The sequence below is a fragment of the Xenopus laevis genome, chromosome 4S, assembly GCF_017654675.1.
Source record: "Xenopus laevis strain J_2021 chromosome 4S, Xenopus_laevis_v10.1, whole genome shotgun sequence".
NCBI classification, from domain to species: Eukaryota; Metazoa; Chordata; class Amphibia; order Anura; family Pipidae; genus Xenopus; species Xenopus laevis.
Window position 1 is genome coordinate 104,606,442 of NC_054378.1, and position 17,954 is coordinate 104,624,395.

The 17,954-nt window shown below is 40.2% G+C and overlaps 1 protein-coding gene across 2 annotated transcripts in view; it reads left to right on the forward strand.

Annotated features, from left to right (window-relative positions):
- dag1.S (dystroglycan 1 S homeolog) overlaps window positions 1–17,486 on the forward strand; it is a 39,960-nt gene extending 22,474 nt beyond the window's left edge. The window contains exons 3-4 of one of the 2 annotated variants that reach the window (XM_018259423.2): window positions 3,742–4,095; window positions 13,914–17,486. In XM_018259423.2, the coding sequence (XP_018114912.1) occupies window positions 3,817–4,095; window positions 13,914–16,295 (2,661 nt within the window). In that variant the 5' untranslated portion in view covers window positions 3,742–3,816 and the 3' untranslated portion in view covers window positions 16,296–17,486. 2 annotated transcript variants of the gene reach the window in all.
- Window positions 17,487–17,954: the final 468 nt, after the last annotated feature.

The window sequence follows — 17,954 nt, forward strand, 5'->3', positions numbered from 1 at the left end:
TAAGGTCTTCTCCCATACACCAATTTATTTAAATAATAATTTTCTTTTTCTTTGTACAGGTGTGGGACCTGTTATCCAGAATGCTTGGGACCCGGCGTTTTCCGGATAACTGATCTATCTGTAATTTGGATCTTCATACCTTAAGTCTACTAGAAAATCATGTAAACATTAAATAAACCCAATAGGCTGGTTTTGCTTCCAATAAGGATTAATTATATGTATATCAAGTACAAGGTACTGGTTTATTATTACAGAGAAAAAGGAAATTTGTTTTAAAAATTTAGATTATTTTGATAAAATGAAGTCTATTAGCGACGGCCTTTTCATAATTCCGAGCTTTCTGGATAATACGTTCCGGATAACCGATCCCATACCTGTAATAACAAGAGTGCCTTGTACTTGATGCCAGCTAAGATATAATTAAGCCTTATTAAAGGCAAAACAATCCTATAGGGTTTTATTTAATTTTAGTTTAGTAGAGTTAAGGTATAGTGATCCAAATTATGGAAAGATCCCTTATCCGGAAAACCCCAGGTCCCAAGCATTCTGGATAACAGGTCTCATACCTTTACTATGTTTACGCTGGGAGTGGCACTTGCACAAAGAGGAAAAGTCTGCCTTAAATTGATATTTCTCTGCTAGGGTTATTGGCACATTATTGGGCAGATTGATATTCGACTGCCGAATGTAAATACTTTGAATATCGAAGTCGAAGTATTTACCGCAATTTTAATCCATCGATCGAACGATTTTTCTTCGACCTAAAAATTGTTACAAAGCCTATGGGAACCTTCCCCATAGGCTAACATGGCACCTCGGTAGGGAACTAGGGGGTCGAAGTTTTTTTTAAAGAGACAGTACTTCGACTATCGAATGGTCGAATATTACAACGATTTTTAGTTCGAATCATTCGATTCAAAGTCGTGGTCGAAGTAGCCAAAAAAAACATTCGAAATTCGAAGTTTTTTTTATTCTATTCCTTCACTCGAGCTAAGTAAATGGGCCCCTGTGTGTGGGGCAGCAGATGAGCTGGCAAGTACAGTACATCATTGCAGAGTCTGAGTGTCGTCTCAGAGTTGCCAGCTGATCCGAATCAGAGAAAGCTAATTATCAGCTCTATCTTACATAGCTCACAGGGCCGATAGAGCTGTCTACACCTTCTGTTAGTGGGTATGCAGGCAGAGGGGTTACCGCAGGTTAGCTCAATGAGAGAAAGTCTCGGAGGACACTTGCTTATATGTCTAGTGCCATCAAAGGTTTTCATACTACAGTCACAGACAAATATGTTCCTTTCCATACCAGTTAAAAGCAAAAAAGTCCAATCAGCGCTGTATTAGAGGTATAAGTGTTTGATTGCAGCTCCCACCAAATGTGTCCACCTTGCAGGACTAACGCATCTTCAATCTTCACAACCTTGGATAAAACAAAGATAGGAACACCATATAGTGAAGAATAGCTTTATAATTGTTGATAAAAGAGCCCCCAACAGGGTATACTCACAAGATTCTAAATTAAAACAGCATTGAACAAATGTTCAGTCCAAGTCCACAATATTGGTTCCTGACATTCCTGTCTTTGTCTGTCTGTCTTTGGCCTATATAACTCTTTGGGGCAAATTCACTAAGCGCCGAACGCTAGCGTTAATTCGCCAGCGTTTGGCATTTTCGTTACTTCGCAAATTCACTAACGAACGCTGGCGTAGATTCGCTAGTGTTACTTCGCACCCTTAGGCCTGGCGAATTTTCGCTACGGACGTAACTACGCAAATTCACTAACGCGTGCAGTGTACTGAACGCTACCTTTTACGCTAGACTTCCTTCGCCACCTCAAACCAGGCGAAGCACAATAGAGTAGATAGGGATTACTTCAAAAAAAGTCAAAATTTTTTCTATGTCCCAAAAAACGCTGGCATGTTTTCTACATTATGGGTGATAGGATGAAAAAGATCGAAAAATTTTTTGGGGCTCCCCTCCTTCCCCCCTGCATTTCCTGACTCATGGCAACTTACCTATACAGTGGGCACATGTGTAGGGCAAAATAAAATTTTTGATGTTTTGAAGGTTTTCTAGCCATTTGTAGTGCAGATACGTATTCCTCCATTGAAATTTGAATTTGGCGCCGTATGCAAATTAGCCTTCGCTAGCGTAACTTCGCTTCACTTAGCGAATCAACGCTAGCGTAACTTCGCAATCTTACACTACCCCTGTGCGCAACTTCGGATTTTAGTGAATTTGCGGAGCGCTGGCGAAGTGCGGCGAAGCTACGAATGTTAGTGAATTTGCCCCTTAAAGTAGACCTGTCACCCAGACACAAAAATCTGTATAAGAAAACTCCTTTTCAAATTAAAAATGAAATCCAATTTCTATTTTTTATTAAAGCATTCATAGCTGTTGTAAGCTCATTTAAAAATCTCAGCTGTCAATCAAATATTGTCTGCTCCTCCCCTAGGCATAGAGGCCGGGCAGACAATTACTTTCACTTTCCATTCAGCACTTCCTAGATGTCACTGCTCTCCCCACATTCCCCTGTTCTCTTCATCATTTAATTGTGTAACCAGTACATGGGGATGGACATCAGGTCCCCCATTCTGTTGCACAAACAAGGTTCTAAGATGATGCAAGGCTTGCCTTAATAACAGTGTCCACAAAATGGCTCCTGCCTGCTTGTTATAATTATGAATTCCCAGACTGAAGGAAACAAGATTCAAATAATTTATATAGTGTAATTAAAGTTCATTTTGCTTGACTAATGTGATAAAATAGGATTTTGAATATTTTTTTTGGGTGACGGGTCCCCTTTAAATCTGGTGAGTAGGTATTCTCTCCAGAGAGGTTTTTTATGTTCCTTTCCATACCTTGCCATAATAATATTTTCCAATATCAAAATGGCCACTAAAGAAAAGTGCAAATGGTATGGTCCATCCATGGTTCCAAACTTACAATATGTCTCGCACAATGTAGTGCAGAATGTTAAAACAGATTAACTGCTACATGACATATTTTACAAATTCTACCATGGTGTCCCTATTGGTCTGACAGCAGCTTTTTAGACTGTCTGCTTTGTTCTACTTCTGCTGCTCTACAGTGCTATTAGGAGATGTGAAATGCTAAACCGCTAATCCCTAGAGATGGCATGCCAGCATGTGGGGCATCATTTCTGTGCCCATTTGTATCTTTTGTACCTGTCACTCACCATTAATGTTTCCACAAAGGATTCACTAGTCACATCGCAAGTACATGGACAACTAGATTTTGCCTAAAGGGGAAGTCCACTCAAAACCATTTTTTATTTGCATAATGAAAGAAAATATAATTCTAGGCAACTTGTGGTGTTTTTGAAATGTAATCTTTTATTGAAGAAGTGTAAATGTGTTTCTAGAACTTCATTGGAATTTGTGCTGGGCATAATTGAGAAGGTTCAATATACTTGAGAAGTCGTATCCAAGCCTTATCTGTAATAGGTGCAATAAAGTCACCAGATGACAAGGAAAGGGCTGTACCAATTCATTGGCAGGAGTACCTTGACCTTGATTTGTGATAGATCCTCTGAAAGGAAATTAAGGCCAACGTCATGCTGAATTCACATTGCATTTGTGTGGAATATGATTTGCTGGATGTAAGTTTTGGTAGAGAAGCTATCTTTAATGTTAATGCTGAATCTCTGCTCCTTTGTCACTGACCTGTTTATTGTGCTATTGCAAAGCAGTCACAATCTGCTCTCCTTTCTGCTGTTTCTTATTAGGATGTCCGTAATGGAGGAACACTGTGACGAATAAGACCAGACGCGTTGCCTCCTACGCTGTAACACAACACCAAAATGGATATTCGGTGTGCTGCACTTTCCTTTCCCATGCTGAGGACTATAATGGTGCTGCTTATGGCTTCTTCCGCTTGGTCGGTCTGGCCTAGTGATCCAACTGAAGTTGCTCAGGACTGGGACAATCAGCTCGAGGCCTCCATGCATTCGTTGTTCCCTGAAATTAAAGAGACAGTGGCACCAATGGCAGGAATTCCAGACAGTTCTGCTGTGGTTGGCAGGCCCTTTAAAATCCATATCCCTGCAGAATTTCTTGCTTCCAATGGAGAAACAATCAAGGTGAGCACAAGACTTGGTCTAAAGTGATAATATTAAACCTTGAAAAAGTGTCAGTTACAAAAGTCTACAGTAGATAGTAGGGATGCACCGAATCCAGGATTCGGTTCAGAAATCGGCCAGGATTCTGCCTTTTTCAGCAGGATTCGACCGAATACTTGTGTGTTGCCGAATCCGAATCCTAATTTGCATATGTTAATTAGGTGTGGGAAGGGAAATCATGTGATTTTTTTTGTCTAAAAACAAGGCAAAGTAAAACATTCTTTTTCCATTCCCACCTCTAATTTGCATATGCAGATTCAGATTCGGTTCAGTATTCTTTCGTGAAGGATTAGGGATTCGGCTGAATCCCAAATAGTGCATTCGGTGTATCCCTAGGAGATAGTTAGCCTAAATATCCAGTTGCAGGTTATATCCTACATGAGAGTGACAGAGCCACTCTACTCAATTACACAAAATACAATTCATAATTTGGTCCAGACTTTTGTGATAAATTACTAGTTTTGGGATAAACAACGGACAACCCTCATATCTTGTGAAGCTCCAAATTCCAAAACCGATTTACGGACTTCATCTGTTAGTAGTTTACAAGGCATAGTAATTTAGTAATATCTGGAAACATACCAGTTGCCCATAAGTCTATAGAGAAAAAAATCATTCATATGCTGGTGACTCTATTGGTTCTCGGCCCTCTGTTCTGCCAGAGGTTAACAACAAATCGCCTGCATTCTAGCTCCGTTTGTGAACCCCATCCTTTGTATTCATGTGGTGGAAACACAGGGTTTAACTTGCACAAGAGGATACCTCTCCAACAGGTTTGTGCTTGTACAGAGTTGAGTGATATATATATGGGAATGTCTGGACTCCAGTACTAAAGAGTTCCTGTTAGCAGCCTTTGTGTGTTTTCTAAGCGAATTCATGTAACTCAATCACTATACTTACAAGTCAGGATTTTCTTCCTCAAGTCTTTTTCTTTCTTTCTTTCTTTCTTTCTTTCTGGTTGTAAGAAATGATTTACCGCTTTCCCAGCTGCTGACAAATAATCATGCTCGCAAAGTAAATTCAGATGAGGTTGTGCAGCTGTTACCAAACCATAAACCCCCCAAACAATCTTCCCTAATTACCAGTATTGTGAGTGTATTGGATTATTGGAATGTGGTGAATTTAACAAAGATGTTATTCAATGCCACTCACGTCAGACTTTTTTCCACCCCAGCCCCCATTGAGCCCTTATTTTCTATTTGTTCTTTCCAACAGCTACTTCTAGCTCTGAAAGCAACGATACTACACAAATTTATTCTGCCCCCCCTTTTCATGTAAATCTGGGATCCATTTAATCTGTGCATCATTGCTTGGACATTAGGTCAGTTTGTGTATGGGGTAGATTGGGACTCTAATGAACAATTTAGCAGATGGTTAGGAATTAAGCACTGGGGGATATCCGCTACAGAGAAAAATCGGCATACCTGAATATGTTTCTGCCAAAGCGTCGGCAAAATGAGTTTGAGTCTAACCCGGTATTTTACAAAAGCTGAATTTGGGGCAGGTTGTAGAAATAATCTTAGATTTATAATATGCACCATATCAAAATTCTGTAAATATAGTTTTATAGTATGTATTAAATGCAGTGTATATTTTAATTTAGGCAGGTATTCAATTATATTGTTAGAAAAGACATTTTAGGGACAACTGTGCCTTGAGGCATACTGATTTGCGTGCTCTTTGGTGAATTAACCTACAGAAAATAAGTAAAGGAAACATTGCAATAACCATATAGTTTCTTATGTCACCTGAGCCCACTTGTTTCCCCGGAGTCTACAGCTGATGTATGACTAGCTGCAATATGCACTATATTTAGTGTATATATAATACACACACACACATACTATAGTGTATAGTGTAGCCAGTTATATATACATAAACACATTTTACAGTTATTCAGATCAATATGGCTCCCTTGGCTGAGTTGCCATGTTACAGAGCATGTTTAGTAATAAAGCAGGGATGCACAGAATCCTGGATTCGGTTCGGGATTCGGCCTTTTTCAGCAGGATTCGGATTCAGCCAAATCCTTCTACCCGGCCGAACTGAATCTCAATCCTAATTTACATATCGTGTGACTTTTTGTCACAAAACAAGGAAGTAAAAAATGTTTTCCCCTTCCCACCCCTAATTTGCATATGCAAATTATGGTTCGGATTCAGTATTCGGCCGAATCTTTCACTAAGGATTCGGGGGGTCGGCCGAATCCAAAATAGTGGATTCGGTGCATCCCTATAATAAAGAGAATTAAACATTCATATAAATAGTGTACTTTCCCTCAATATACATGTTTTACCTTCAGTTTGCTGCCTTAGCTCACTAGGTAATTGGGCTTTAAGATGGAGGATTGTGGAACATGTGAAGACTCTTGGTGAAACCGGTTTTTAAAGAAAATAAGTGAGAACATTAACCTAAATATAAGCGCTGCAATGACTGACAGCAGTTCCTGGACTCTTCTCCACTTACCATTCCAATCTTATAGGAGGCTTCCTTTCCTAGCAGATGTATCAGAGCTCACACAAATAACTGATTCCAGTACAAACAAAATCTAGCAAAATAACTGCCCTTTGCACAAGTCCTGCATGTAGAGAGACATGATGTCTGATGAGCTCTAATACATCTTCTAGGCAAAAGGAGCCCCCTATAAGATATATTGTATCTGTCAATGTCAATCTGACACCCAACTGCTGAAAGAAGACAGAATGAAGAGAATCAGATGCTGAGAGAGTAATAGTGAATCTAAACTTGGTTATTTCAGAAACAATATAGAATTTTTAATTGAATGTATTTAGAAAGTTTATTATTTCGGTATGATGAAGTTAATATTACATTTTCATGATAGTTCCCTTTAAAGAAGCCACATATATGGCATCTATCAGCTCAGCTCAAGTACAAGATCAGCTTATGTGTTAGGGGTTTATATTTACACTGAAAACAGTCTCTCTGGTTCTCCATTTAGTGCCTCAGATTTGTGTACAGAATTATTTCATGTCCTCTTTCCTGAGTTTGGGTTCAACCTTGATGCCCTACCCCAAAACATTAAATAGCAATGTAGTTACTGTGCCTTTTTTTGTTTTGCTCTGGGTTCTCAGCATATTCGACAACGAGTGTAGTTGTAGCTTTTAAACTCTATAGAGCAAAGAATATCAGGTGGTGTTAAATAAGCAGGAGGTTAGTCGTATCGTCCTTTAAATCACAGACGAAAACTTCTGAAAAAAGGCATTAATGGCGCTCTTGTCTTAAGATGTTTAGGACTGAGAAAGTGTAACTGCCTGGGCGCCTGATGAGTAGCCGTTACCTGTAGATTCCCTGCTTGCATGGCAAAGGCTCTTATAATGTGTTGTGAAGTACTAAAATGGTGAACAGGGAATGCTGTGTCCTAGTGCAGTTTGATTTGGAGGTCACCTTGTTCAGCTTGAACAACTACTTGATATTCTAGACTTCAAAACAGAGACAGGCCTGTGTTAAAGGCTTCCCTGTCTTAAAAGGAGAGATTGTTTGCTGCCTTAGGAGCTGCTCAAATGTGCCATTAAACACTCACTGGATTTCACTGGGTTTGGTGAAATTTCAGTATGAAATGTTTTTTTTGGGGGGGGTTTTGCCAGAAAGTGTAGTAATGTACGGGGTGTTGATGGGAACCTGGAAAGGGTGGGGTTGAGGGGTTTAGAACCAGCTCTTGTGCAAACTATCAACATTTTGTAAAAATACAAGGACCATTGCTGACCTACAAGTCTAAAATCCAAGGTATTTTGTTGCTTGCCAATATACAGTTGGTATACCTGCGGGTTAATCCTTGGTTGCAGAAGAACATCCATTTTAGTCATGTAGAGGGGAAACATACATCTGTGTTAAGTATCAGGTTAATGAATACAATACATTGTAATGTAAATATATCATTGTTAACTAGGATATATAATAACAATGCAGCTTGGCTTACATTGACGATATTTTGAATTTCCTTTGATTTACTCATATAGTTACATAGTTACATAGTTAAATTGGGTTGAAAAAAGACAAAGTCCACCAAGTTCAACCCCTCCAAATGAAAACCCAGCATCCATACACACACCCCTCCACACTTTCACACAAATTCTATATACCCATATCTATACTAACTATAGAGTTTAGTATCACAATAGCCTTTGATATTATATTATATTATATTAGTCTGTCCAAAAAATCATCCAAGCCATTCTTAAAGACATTAACTGAATCAGCATCACAACATCACCCGGCAGTGCATTCCACAACCTCACTGTCCTGACTGTGAAGAACCCCCTACGTTGCTTCAAATGAAAGTTCTTTTCTTCTAGTCTAAAGTGGTGGCCTCTGGTACGGTGATCCTCTTTATGGGTAAAAAGGTCCCCTGCTCACTGCTTAGTTATTCCTTATAGCAGTGCCATAGTAGAGACATTTTAAAAGGTCTCCAGAGGGCCTTGTATCCCCTGGCTCTTTTTCCTTATACCTTCTAAGTCAGTGATTCCCAACCAGTAGCTCGTGAGCAACATGTTGCTCCCCAACCCTGGCCTCAGAGCAGGTGCTTATTTTTGAATTCCTAGGCTTGGAGGCAAGTTTTACTTGCAGAAAAAACAGGTGTTCTGCCAAACAGAAGCTCCTGTAGGCTGCCAGTCCACATAGGGGCTACCAATAGCCAATCACTTAGTTGGCACCCCCAGGAACATTTTTCATGCTTGTGTTGCTCTCCAAGATATCATACTTAACTCATTTTGTTTTCAGAAACTTAATTTATCAGTTTAATGTTCCTTTTAAATAATTCACGCAGAGCATCAGTGGCATTCTCCCTTCCTGTTCCAGTGTGATGGAGTCTGGGTCTTCCTCACATCTGTGCTGCATGGGCTCTCAGACTTAAAGGAAAAGTAACACCATAACATTATAGTGTTTTAAATTAATGAAAACATACTTTACTTTTGTGCTGTGCTGATACAACTGCTGTGCTTGCTTCAGAAACCATTCTGGGGGCAGCCATTCAAAGCTGATAAAGGAGAAAAGGCACATGATACACAGCAGATAACAGACAAGCTCTGTAGTGTACAATGGGATTCTTCAGTACTTATGTTATGTATTGAGTATCCTGTGCTTAAATGACTGCCCCATGGCTTCACAGCAGCTTGTTTATATAAACTATAGTAATTTTTCTGAAGTAAACACACCAGTTTTACTAGTGCAGGGCAATAGTACATTATATTTTCATTATTTTAAAACACTTTAATTTTTAGGTGTTACTGTTCCTATAATCCACATGCAATTCACTGCATTGGTGCAATCTCGTTTACTGTTCACCTTAATGGCACAGTTGGGACTTTAGCATTTCCCTCTACTCTGACTTTCCTCTCTTGAGCTAGTAGTAGAAAATAGCTCACAAACTATCGTGCCCTCATTGTGCTCTGTAATTTGGAAATGATCAACAATGATTCATTGGAAAAAAATACTGGCCTTCCTAAATATTTATCTTTTTTCCCTATCAACGGTGTCAGACTGGCCAGACGGGACACCGGGAAAAAACCCGGTGGGCCCCAGCCGGGCCAGACCCCCTCTCCTGATGCTCGTTTTTGGGGGTGTTTTTTTTAAAAAAAAAAAAAAGAATTTTTGCGACGAGCAGCACGGTGTGCACATGCACCCGATTGGGCACCTTATGCGCTTCCGTGCCGAGGGTGCCGCCGTATGTGCATCCAGTGAGCCCCAGGCCCCCCAGTCCGACCCTGCCTATCAATAACATTGGGATCAGCCATCATTTTTACCGGCCAAGTGCCAACCCTAACAATGAAGATTATTGCTTCTCATTGCAGACCATTCTCTAAGGCAGTGATCCCCAACCAGTGGCTCTTTGAGCAACATGTTGCTCCCGATCCACTTGGATGTTGCTCCCAGTGGCCTCAAAGCAGGTGCTTATTTTTGAATTCCTGGCTTGGAGGCAAGTTTTAATTGCATAGAAACCAGGTGTACTGCCAAACAGAGTCTCCTGTAAGTTGTCCGTTCACAGCTCATATTTGGCACCCTGGGAAATTTTTGCATGCTGATATTGCTCTCAAATTTTTTGTTAAATTTAAATAAATTTTACCCCTGCTCTAAATAAATATAACCATCCGCCCTACCCTAGCCCATTTTTAATAACTTTTTTATATGCCATGCTAGTGTTTAATATGCAGCTGACCACAGAAAAAGAGCAAGTTCTTATTTCAACATTTTATGAAGACTGAATAGGGAAGTTAAATGAGGACTTTGCCAGCACTATAGCAAAGCAGACAGCGATCAGCAGAATGGTGCAGTGTTTTATGTTGTAGTCATTCCCAGCAGAGAACTAAGGCTATTTTTATCGTTTCCCCCAACTAATAGTTTAATGCTGTGATGAAAGTGATGAAATGCAGCTCAGAAACTGATAGGGGTACATGCACTCAAGTGCTCAGATGAGCCAAAGTTGCATGTATGTACATTGTTTATTGAGAAGAGGTGCACTGGAGCTTTTCTTTAATCAACATTCCAAATCTCAGATTCTCTAAATCATTATCTAAATAAATAGAATGAAAAAAAAAACCTGCTATTAATTCCATAACAAAAAGTTTTTGTTTTTTTTTAAAATCAGATATGTGAATGCAAGTCATTGGGTGGATCTTGAGGGATGTGAGAGGTTGGTGCGACCCACCTAGACTGCAAACGCATGCCGAGGGTTGTCATTGGCATTCTTAACCTTCTATCCATGCAGCTTGACTGCAAACTCAAGGATCATAAAAGTTCCTCCTGTGGGGCCCTCACAACTGTAGATGGTTAATTATGGGGCAGTTACAATACAGATGACCAAAGTGTCCCACCATGCCACTCTTAATATGGTATGTTTTATTTTGAATCCAAAACGTACATCATATTTCATCATACACATACTAGAGGCTTTTTAATTTTAGTGTTTATGGACCTTTCAAGAGAACAATCTATAAACGTAGTATGCTTAAACACAAACAGACTAATTAGGGACCACCAGCCCTTTTTTTCTCTACCTTCAGTTATTCTGTAGTTGGGGGCTATAGAACAAGAAACATATTAGAAATGATGTGGCTTTCTTTTGTACCAGTCTGACCACAGAACAGGCTTAGGATACAAACTTGTCTTTCAGTGGCTTGTTAGAATTATGCATGTGGTTAGTGTTTGTTCATACCCAGTGCTTAATGGTCACCTGTGGAGCCACAAGGGTGGCAAATTTGGCATGATTTCAGCTGTTTTTCTTCGTTTATAGCCCCTGGTGCCCTTCTATAGGGTACAACATACAGTAGTGCTTTTTTAAACTCGTGGATACGCTCTGCAGTTGATGTCACTTCCCACCTTTTATCACAGTATGGAATCTTTGACACATATCTGCATGACATAGTATTGCACACTGAATACAGTCATTTCTTCATCTTCCCACATATTTTTTCCCTTATTAGTATAAAATGTGTTTGAGGAAATCCTGCAAAGAAGAATTAGTGGTTAAGTAATCCTGACAGATCCGCCAGTGGCCCTTTGAGGAAATCCTGACATTGTGGCCTGTAAACAAGACCAGAAGGCCCCATGTAACACCCCATGTTTTTCTGTATTGTGTTCCTTATTCTTCCTACTCTGCTACAGAGCAAACCAGCCATGTTGTACTTGGCAATTTAGTAATTTTTAACCAGACATTTTTAGACTCTTGCTTTTAGCCATGGGCCCTGGGCCAGCAGCATTGATGGTTTGTCTTACAGTCCCATCAGGCTGGAGATGGTCTCTCTGGACAGGGAATACTGCTTTCTTCCTTTCTTGTTTCAAGATGGGGCATGTTTTTTTTGTTTGTTTTTCCCTCCAGTTTTTATGAGACACAATTCACACACCCAGGCAACTATAGGTGGCCATACACGGGCAGATAAAGCTGCCGATATCGGTCGTTTGGACCGATTTGACAGCTTATCTGCCCGTGTATGGGGGCTTCCGACGGGTCTTCCCGATCGATATCTGGCCACGATATCGATCGGGAAGGTTGGATTTTTAACCGACCGACCCGTCGGAGCCCCTTGGCACATCATAATTCGATCGTTCCACCATACGGCCGAACGTTCGAATTAACCCCGATATAGCAATGCCGGTTAGTGGCATATCTGGGAAAGATCCGCTCGTTTGCCGATGTCGCCAAACGAGCGGATCTTTGAGTCTATGGCCACCTTATGTTCCATTTTCTGTTCTGCATAGGATCACCTCTATTATTGGATAACAACTGACAAGAAGCAATAGAATGACTAGAAGCTCGTGATAAGGAAACAAGTTAGGCGTTTTCCGAATAGGGATGCACCAAATCCACTATTTTGGATTTGGCCGAATCTTCCGGTACCAATCTCCTGGTGGTATTGTCAAACCTTTATGATATGATGGGCAAATCTGGCCCAAGTCACTTCACCAACTTTACTGGCGAAACGCGGCAAGAATATTTCCCTCAACCCTACAGAACGATATTGAACCAATTTTGAACCAGATTGCTTATATCAATCTGTGTTTTATCCAGAGGTAAAAGGCATGTATATGTAACTGTGACTCCGTCTCATCACTGAGAATTTAGTGAGGCAGTCTCCGACAGGTTTTTGTCTTTAGAAATGGAGGCCAAGCTCCTGTTCCATGGGAAGATTTAGAACACAAGACATGCTGGTTTCTGGCTGCTTTGTAAATGAAATCTTTGAGTAAAGGCTAAAAAGGCTAAAAAAGCATATTTTATCTAGTCTTCATGCCGGTTCCCAATTTAGGATCAGTTATTGAAATTTATGTGCTTGTGACTGTTGCTGGCTAGAGACCGAAATGGCTACAGACTGAAACTGCAGAGCATTAAGGGGCAATGCCGTCTCATATCCTTACGTTATATTTAGTAAAACTCCTGCCCAGAATTCCATGTCACTGACAAGGAGATCATATTAATCAGTGCAGTGTTCTAAATATGCGTCAGAGACTAATAAAAACCTGACTGCCAATGCCTCCCTTCATTTGAATCCACAATCAATAAAAGCCTAGTGGTAATCGGCTTCAATTAGAATGGTCAATATTTTTAATATCGGTTCAGTTTTATTAATGTTTTAATGGTTTATATGGTTCAAATGGTTTTCAGGATTTCAGCAGGTCTAACCTCTCAACTCGTGGGATTAGGAACTCTGAATTAGGGAAAATAAAGTTCTGAGTTAATTGTTCACGCTAATTGGGATCTTTTTTACAGCAGTATGGAAAACACATGGTACTTTTATACATGAACAATATAAATTTATCAGATTGTATACACCACCACTAATGCCTTGCTTAGCAAGATACTAGAGCATGAATGTTTTCTGTCTATTCTCTCAGTCAGAAAATTGGATCAAGTACAGAAAATAATGTTGATTGGAATTAAAGGATAACTATTCACTCCTAATTGACTGATTGAAAGCATAGGTTATTCTATACACCATATTCCCTCTCTGTATAAATAAATGCATTTATAAGTACCTTATTGCTTGCTTTGCTTTTAATAATTATTTGCTTGGTTGAAAAGCTACTGAAAATGCTTAGGCCAAGTCACTAACAGGGCAGTTTCCTGGTCTGTGGGTAATTGACACATACGTTGATCTACATTCCAAGACTGTAGAGTCAAAATTGTCCAAATTGGTGAACCAAATTTTTTCCTGACAGTTTTAAAAAGATGTATATACAGGTTTTAATTTTACATGTTACATACGATAAGTGACACAACAATGATATTGCTGGAGTGTTTAATAAAAGTTTTTATATTTGTTCTCTTCTAGATTTCTGAAGTTGGAAAGGACACCTTGCCCTCTTGGTTACACTGGGAAGCTAATTTTTTGCAAGGTCTTCCCCTCGATGGTGACAAAGGAGTCTATGAGATTTCTGTGGCCTCCCTGCAACTGGCACCAAATGGAAGTTATGTACCCCAAACCACAGATGTTTTCTCTGTAGAGGTTCATCCTGAGGACCACAATGAACCTCAGTCTGTGCGAGTGGCAGGGCAGGAAACAACTGAAGCAACTCCTTTTCTATGTGGCACTGATGAGCCAGTAACAATTTTGACTGTAATTTTAGATGCAGACTTGACAAAAATGACAACAAAGCAGAGAGTAGATCTTCTGAACAGAATGAGAGATTTCTCTGAGGTAGAACTTTTTCACATGAAATTAGTCCCTGTTGTAAACAACAGACTGTTTGATATGTCTGCCTTCATGGCTGGGCCAGGAAATGCAAAGAAAGTAGTTGAAAATGGAGCCTTGCTGTCATGGAAACTTGGGTGTGGAATGGATCAGAACACTGTTCCAAACATCCGTTCTGTTGAGGTTCCTGCTAAAGAAGGTACAATGTCTGCACAACTTGGTTATCCTGTTGTAGGCTGGCATATTGCAAATAAAAAACCACAAATGCCTAAGCGAATTAGAAGGCAAATATATGCTACACCAACCCCTGTAACTGCCATTGGACCACCTACTACAGCCATTCATGAGCCCCCAGAAAGAATTGTGCCAACTCCCACATCGCCTGCAATTGCTCCTCCAACTGACACAACAGCTCCTCCAGTTCGAGAACCTATACCTCTTCCTGGAAAACCAACGGTTACCATAAGAACAAGGGGTGCTATCATTCACACTCCCACTCTTGGTCCAATCCACCCAACTAGGATAATAGAAACTACAAGCATAGTTCGCCCAACAATGACCAGGCCTATTTATGTAGAACCAACTGCTGCAGTTACACCTCCTTCTACTACCACAAAGAGGCCAAGAGTGACCACAATAAAGTCTGCCACACCACCAACTACAGACTCTTCTACCACAACAACAAAGAAACCCACCAAAAAACCAAGACCCCGACCCCCCAAGCCTCTTGCTACTACCAAAGCACCAACCACAAAAGTTGAGACTACATCAACAACCCGTCCCCGTACCTCTACTAGTGGGGTACCCAACACCGACCCTGAACTTAAAAATCATATTGATAAGGTTGTTGCATGGGTGGGTACCTATTTTGAAGTTAAAATTCCACCTGATACATTTTATGATAGAGAAGATGGTACCACTGATAATCTCCAGCTCACTTTAGTGCCACGGATAAAGGCAAGCGCTGGGGAGAAAATGTGGGTTATGCTCAATAGTACTAGCCAGGTTATGTATGGAATGCCCGACTATATACATATTGGAGACCATGAATATTACTTGAGAGCTGCAGACAAAGCAGGACGCACTGCGGTGGATGCTTTAGAAATCCAAGTCCGTAATCTGTTCCAAAAACAACCATCCCCTGTTAAATTTCATGCAAAGTTCCATGGGGATCACAATGCTGTGATTAATGATATTAATAAGAAAATTCTGCTAGTCAAAAAGCTGGCTTTTGCCTTTGGTGATAGAAACAGCAGTTCTATTACTTTGCATAATATCACCAAAGGTTCTGTGGTTGTGGACTGGACAAACAATACCTTCCCTACAGAACCATGTCCAGTAGAGCAAGTAGAAGGTGTTGGCAAAAAGATTTACGATGAACGTGGTAATCCTCGACAGCATTTTGTTAACGCAGTGGAGCCGGAGTTTAAACTTCTGAATATTTCTTTGTCATTCACGGGAAGCTGTAAACATAAAAATTTCAGGTACATACCTATGAGACCAGAGGAACCCATTCCCACTGCGGTGGCACCGACCCTAGCTGAAGAGAGAAACCCAGAGAAGAGTAGTGAGGATGATGTCTACCTTCACACTGTTATTCCTGCGGTGGTGGTAGCTGCCATTTTGTTAATTGCTGGCATCATTGCTATGATTTGCTATCGGAAGAAGAGGAAAGGCAAGCTGACCATAGAGGATCAGGCGACTTTTATCAAGAAGGGTGTTCCAATTATTTTTGCAGATGAGTTAGATGACTCCAAGCCTCCTCCTTCTTCCAGTATGCCTCTGATTTTAAAGGAGGAGAAAGCTCCCCTTCCTCCTCCTGAGTATCCTAATCAGAATGTGCCAGAGACAATCCCCCTGAACCAAGACACCTTTGGGGAGTACATGCCTCTTAGGGATGAGGACCCCAATGCTCCCCCTTATCAACCTCCCCCTCCTTTTACAACACCTATGGAAGGTAAAGGGTCACGTCCCAAAAACATGACCCCATACCGGTCACCACCTCCTTATGTACCTCCTTAATGAATGGTGTGCTGAGTGGGAGGAGAAAGGGGGCTGTGAGTTCCAAACCAGTGTTGTCCGAAGACATTGATAGCCTGCAATCTGCTGTCAGGATAACAGGAAAACTCTGCTGTTCTAGGCAAAGAGTAAAGACCTGGAGACTTTTTCTAGTAACTCCACATTATACATGCCTCCTTCACAGATTGTGGAAAAAATGGGACATATGTCATTTGCCTAACGATTTTTATTCGTATTGGTATTCATACAGATTTGTGCTCCGTTCTAGATATTTAACAGATTGCAGGCTTTAAAGAGACTAAAGAGGAAGTGATTGGACAATATGGTTCAGCACTGGGGTGGCCTTTTGTTTCTCTGCTGTTTGCCTTTAACACTAACTGTATTATTATTTTTGGGTTTATTTCCTTTTATTCACGTGTGTCTAGAGCTTCAGGTCATAACGAAATGGTATGACGAAAGGTATCTTGGAAACGAACATCAGAATTTTTACATTTACTCCTGTCTTCTTTATATATTAAGGACAGCTATCGATACTTTAAAAAAAAAAAAAATCAAACTGTGTTTCAAAAAGAGGTATGCCTGTGAATCTACTTTCCGGGTACCTGATTAGAGAACCATAATGTGACGCAAAGTAACTGCTTAAAAATATCCCTTCCCTGGTATTTCTGTGCCCAGAGACCGGCTTTTAAAACTCCATCACCGTTGTCAAGATACGGCAAACTTTCTAATCGGGAGCTCGTGCATGCAAAGCCTGTTGTCTTTGGCTTTAAATTCTTCTTTTATTGAAACACAGTCATGGTTTTTTGTTTTTTTTTAAAGTAAAGATACAATATTTTATGTTGTTTTAATTCTGTTCCCCCCACCACCAATGCCGGAGATACGTTGTGCAGTAGTCTCAATCATTTGCTTTGCTGCACCAACCCCATAATCACAGGCAAGTAATCCACCCAACACACACTGGTGCTCTCCCCAAAAAGGAAGGTAGCGAGCAATCACTCTCTTTTTTTAAAAAAAACAAACATTTTTGATACAGCCTCAAATTGTTTTATTAAAAAGAAAACTTATTAAATTGAAACTCTTCAAGCTATTTCTATAACCTAAGGCGGAACACGAGTGGTGGCATCGCTTGCCTTTTCTTCTTTCCATAGGCCACTGTTGACATTTTAGAGCCATATTTTATGTTGTTTTTTTTTTAGATATCTCTATTAAGTTTTAATGTATTTATCATCATTTCTGAGGGGGATTGTCAGAGGCTTTTCCCCTCCGAGACTAAATTTTTATCTCTTAGCATGATTTTTTTTTTCTTGACTGCTTTGATTTCTTTTTTTGATTTGAATGAGATGGAGAAAAAAAAACTTTGCAATAACGTTTCATGCCTTTTGGGTGTTGAGGGTTGGCAGATTCTGCACATAATACAAGACACATTTAAGCCATATTGACTGTCCTGCAGTGTGTTTGCGAGTGTGTTGTTACCCAGCTGTGCTACAAATGGACACGGGAAGGACACCAATACTCAATTTCTATATAGTGAGTGAGTTACATTTCCCCACTGACAAGTATATGCATTATGCAGATCCCTTTTATGTCCTCAAAGCACTTCTTGCATGGAGTCAAAGTGGTTAACACAGTAGGAAGTCTGAGACCTATAAAAAGACTTAATGC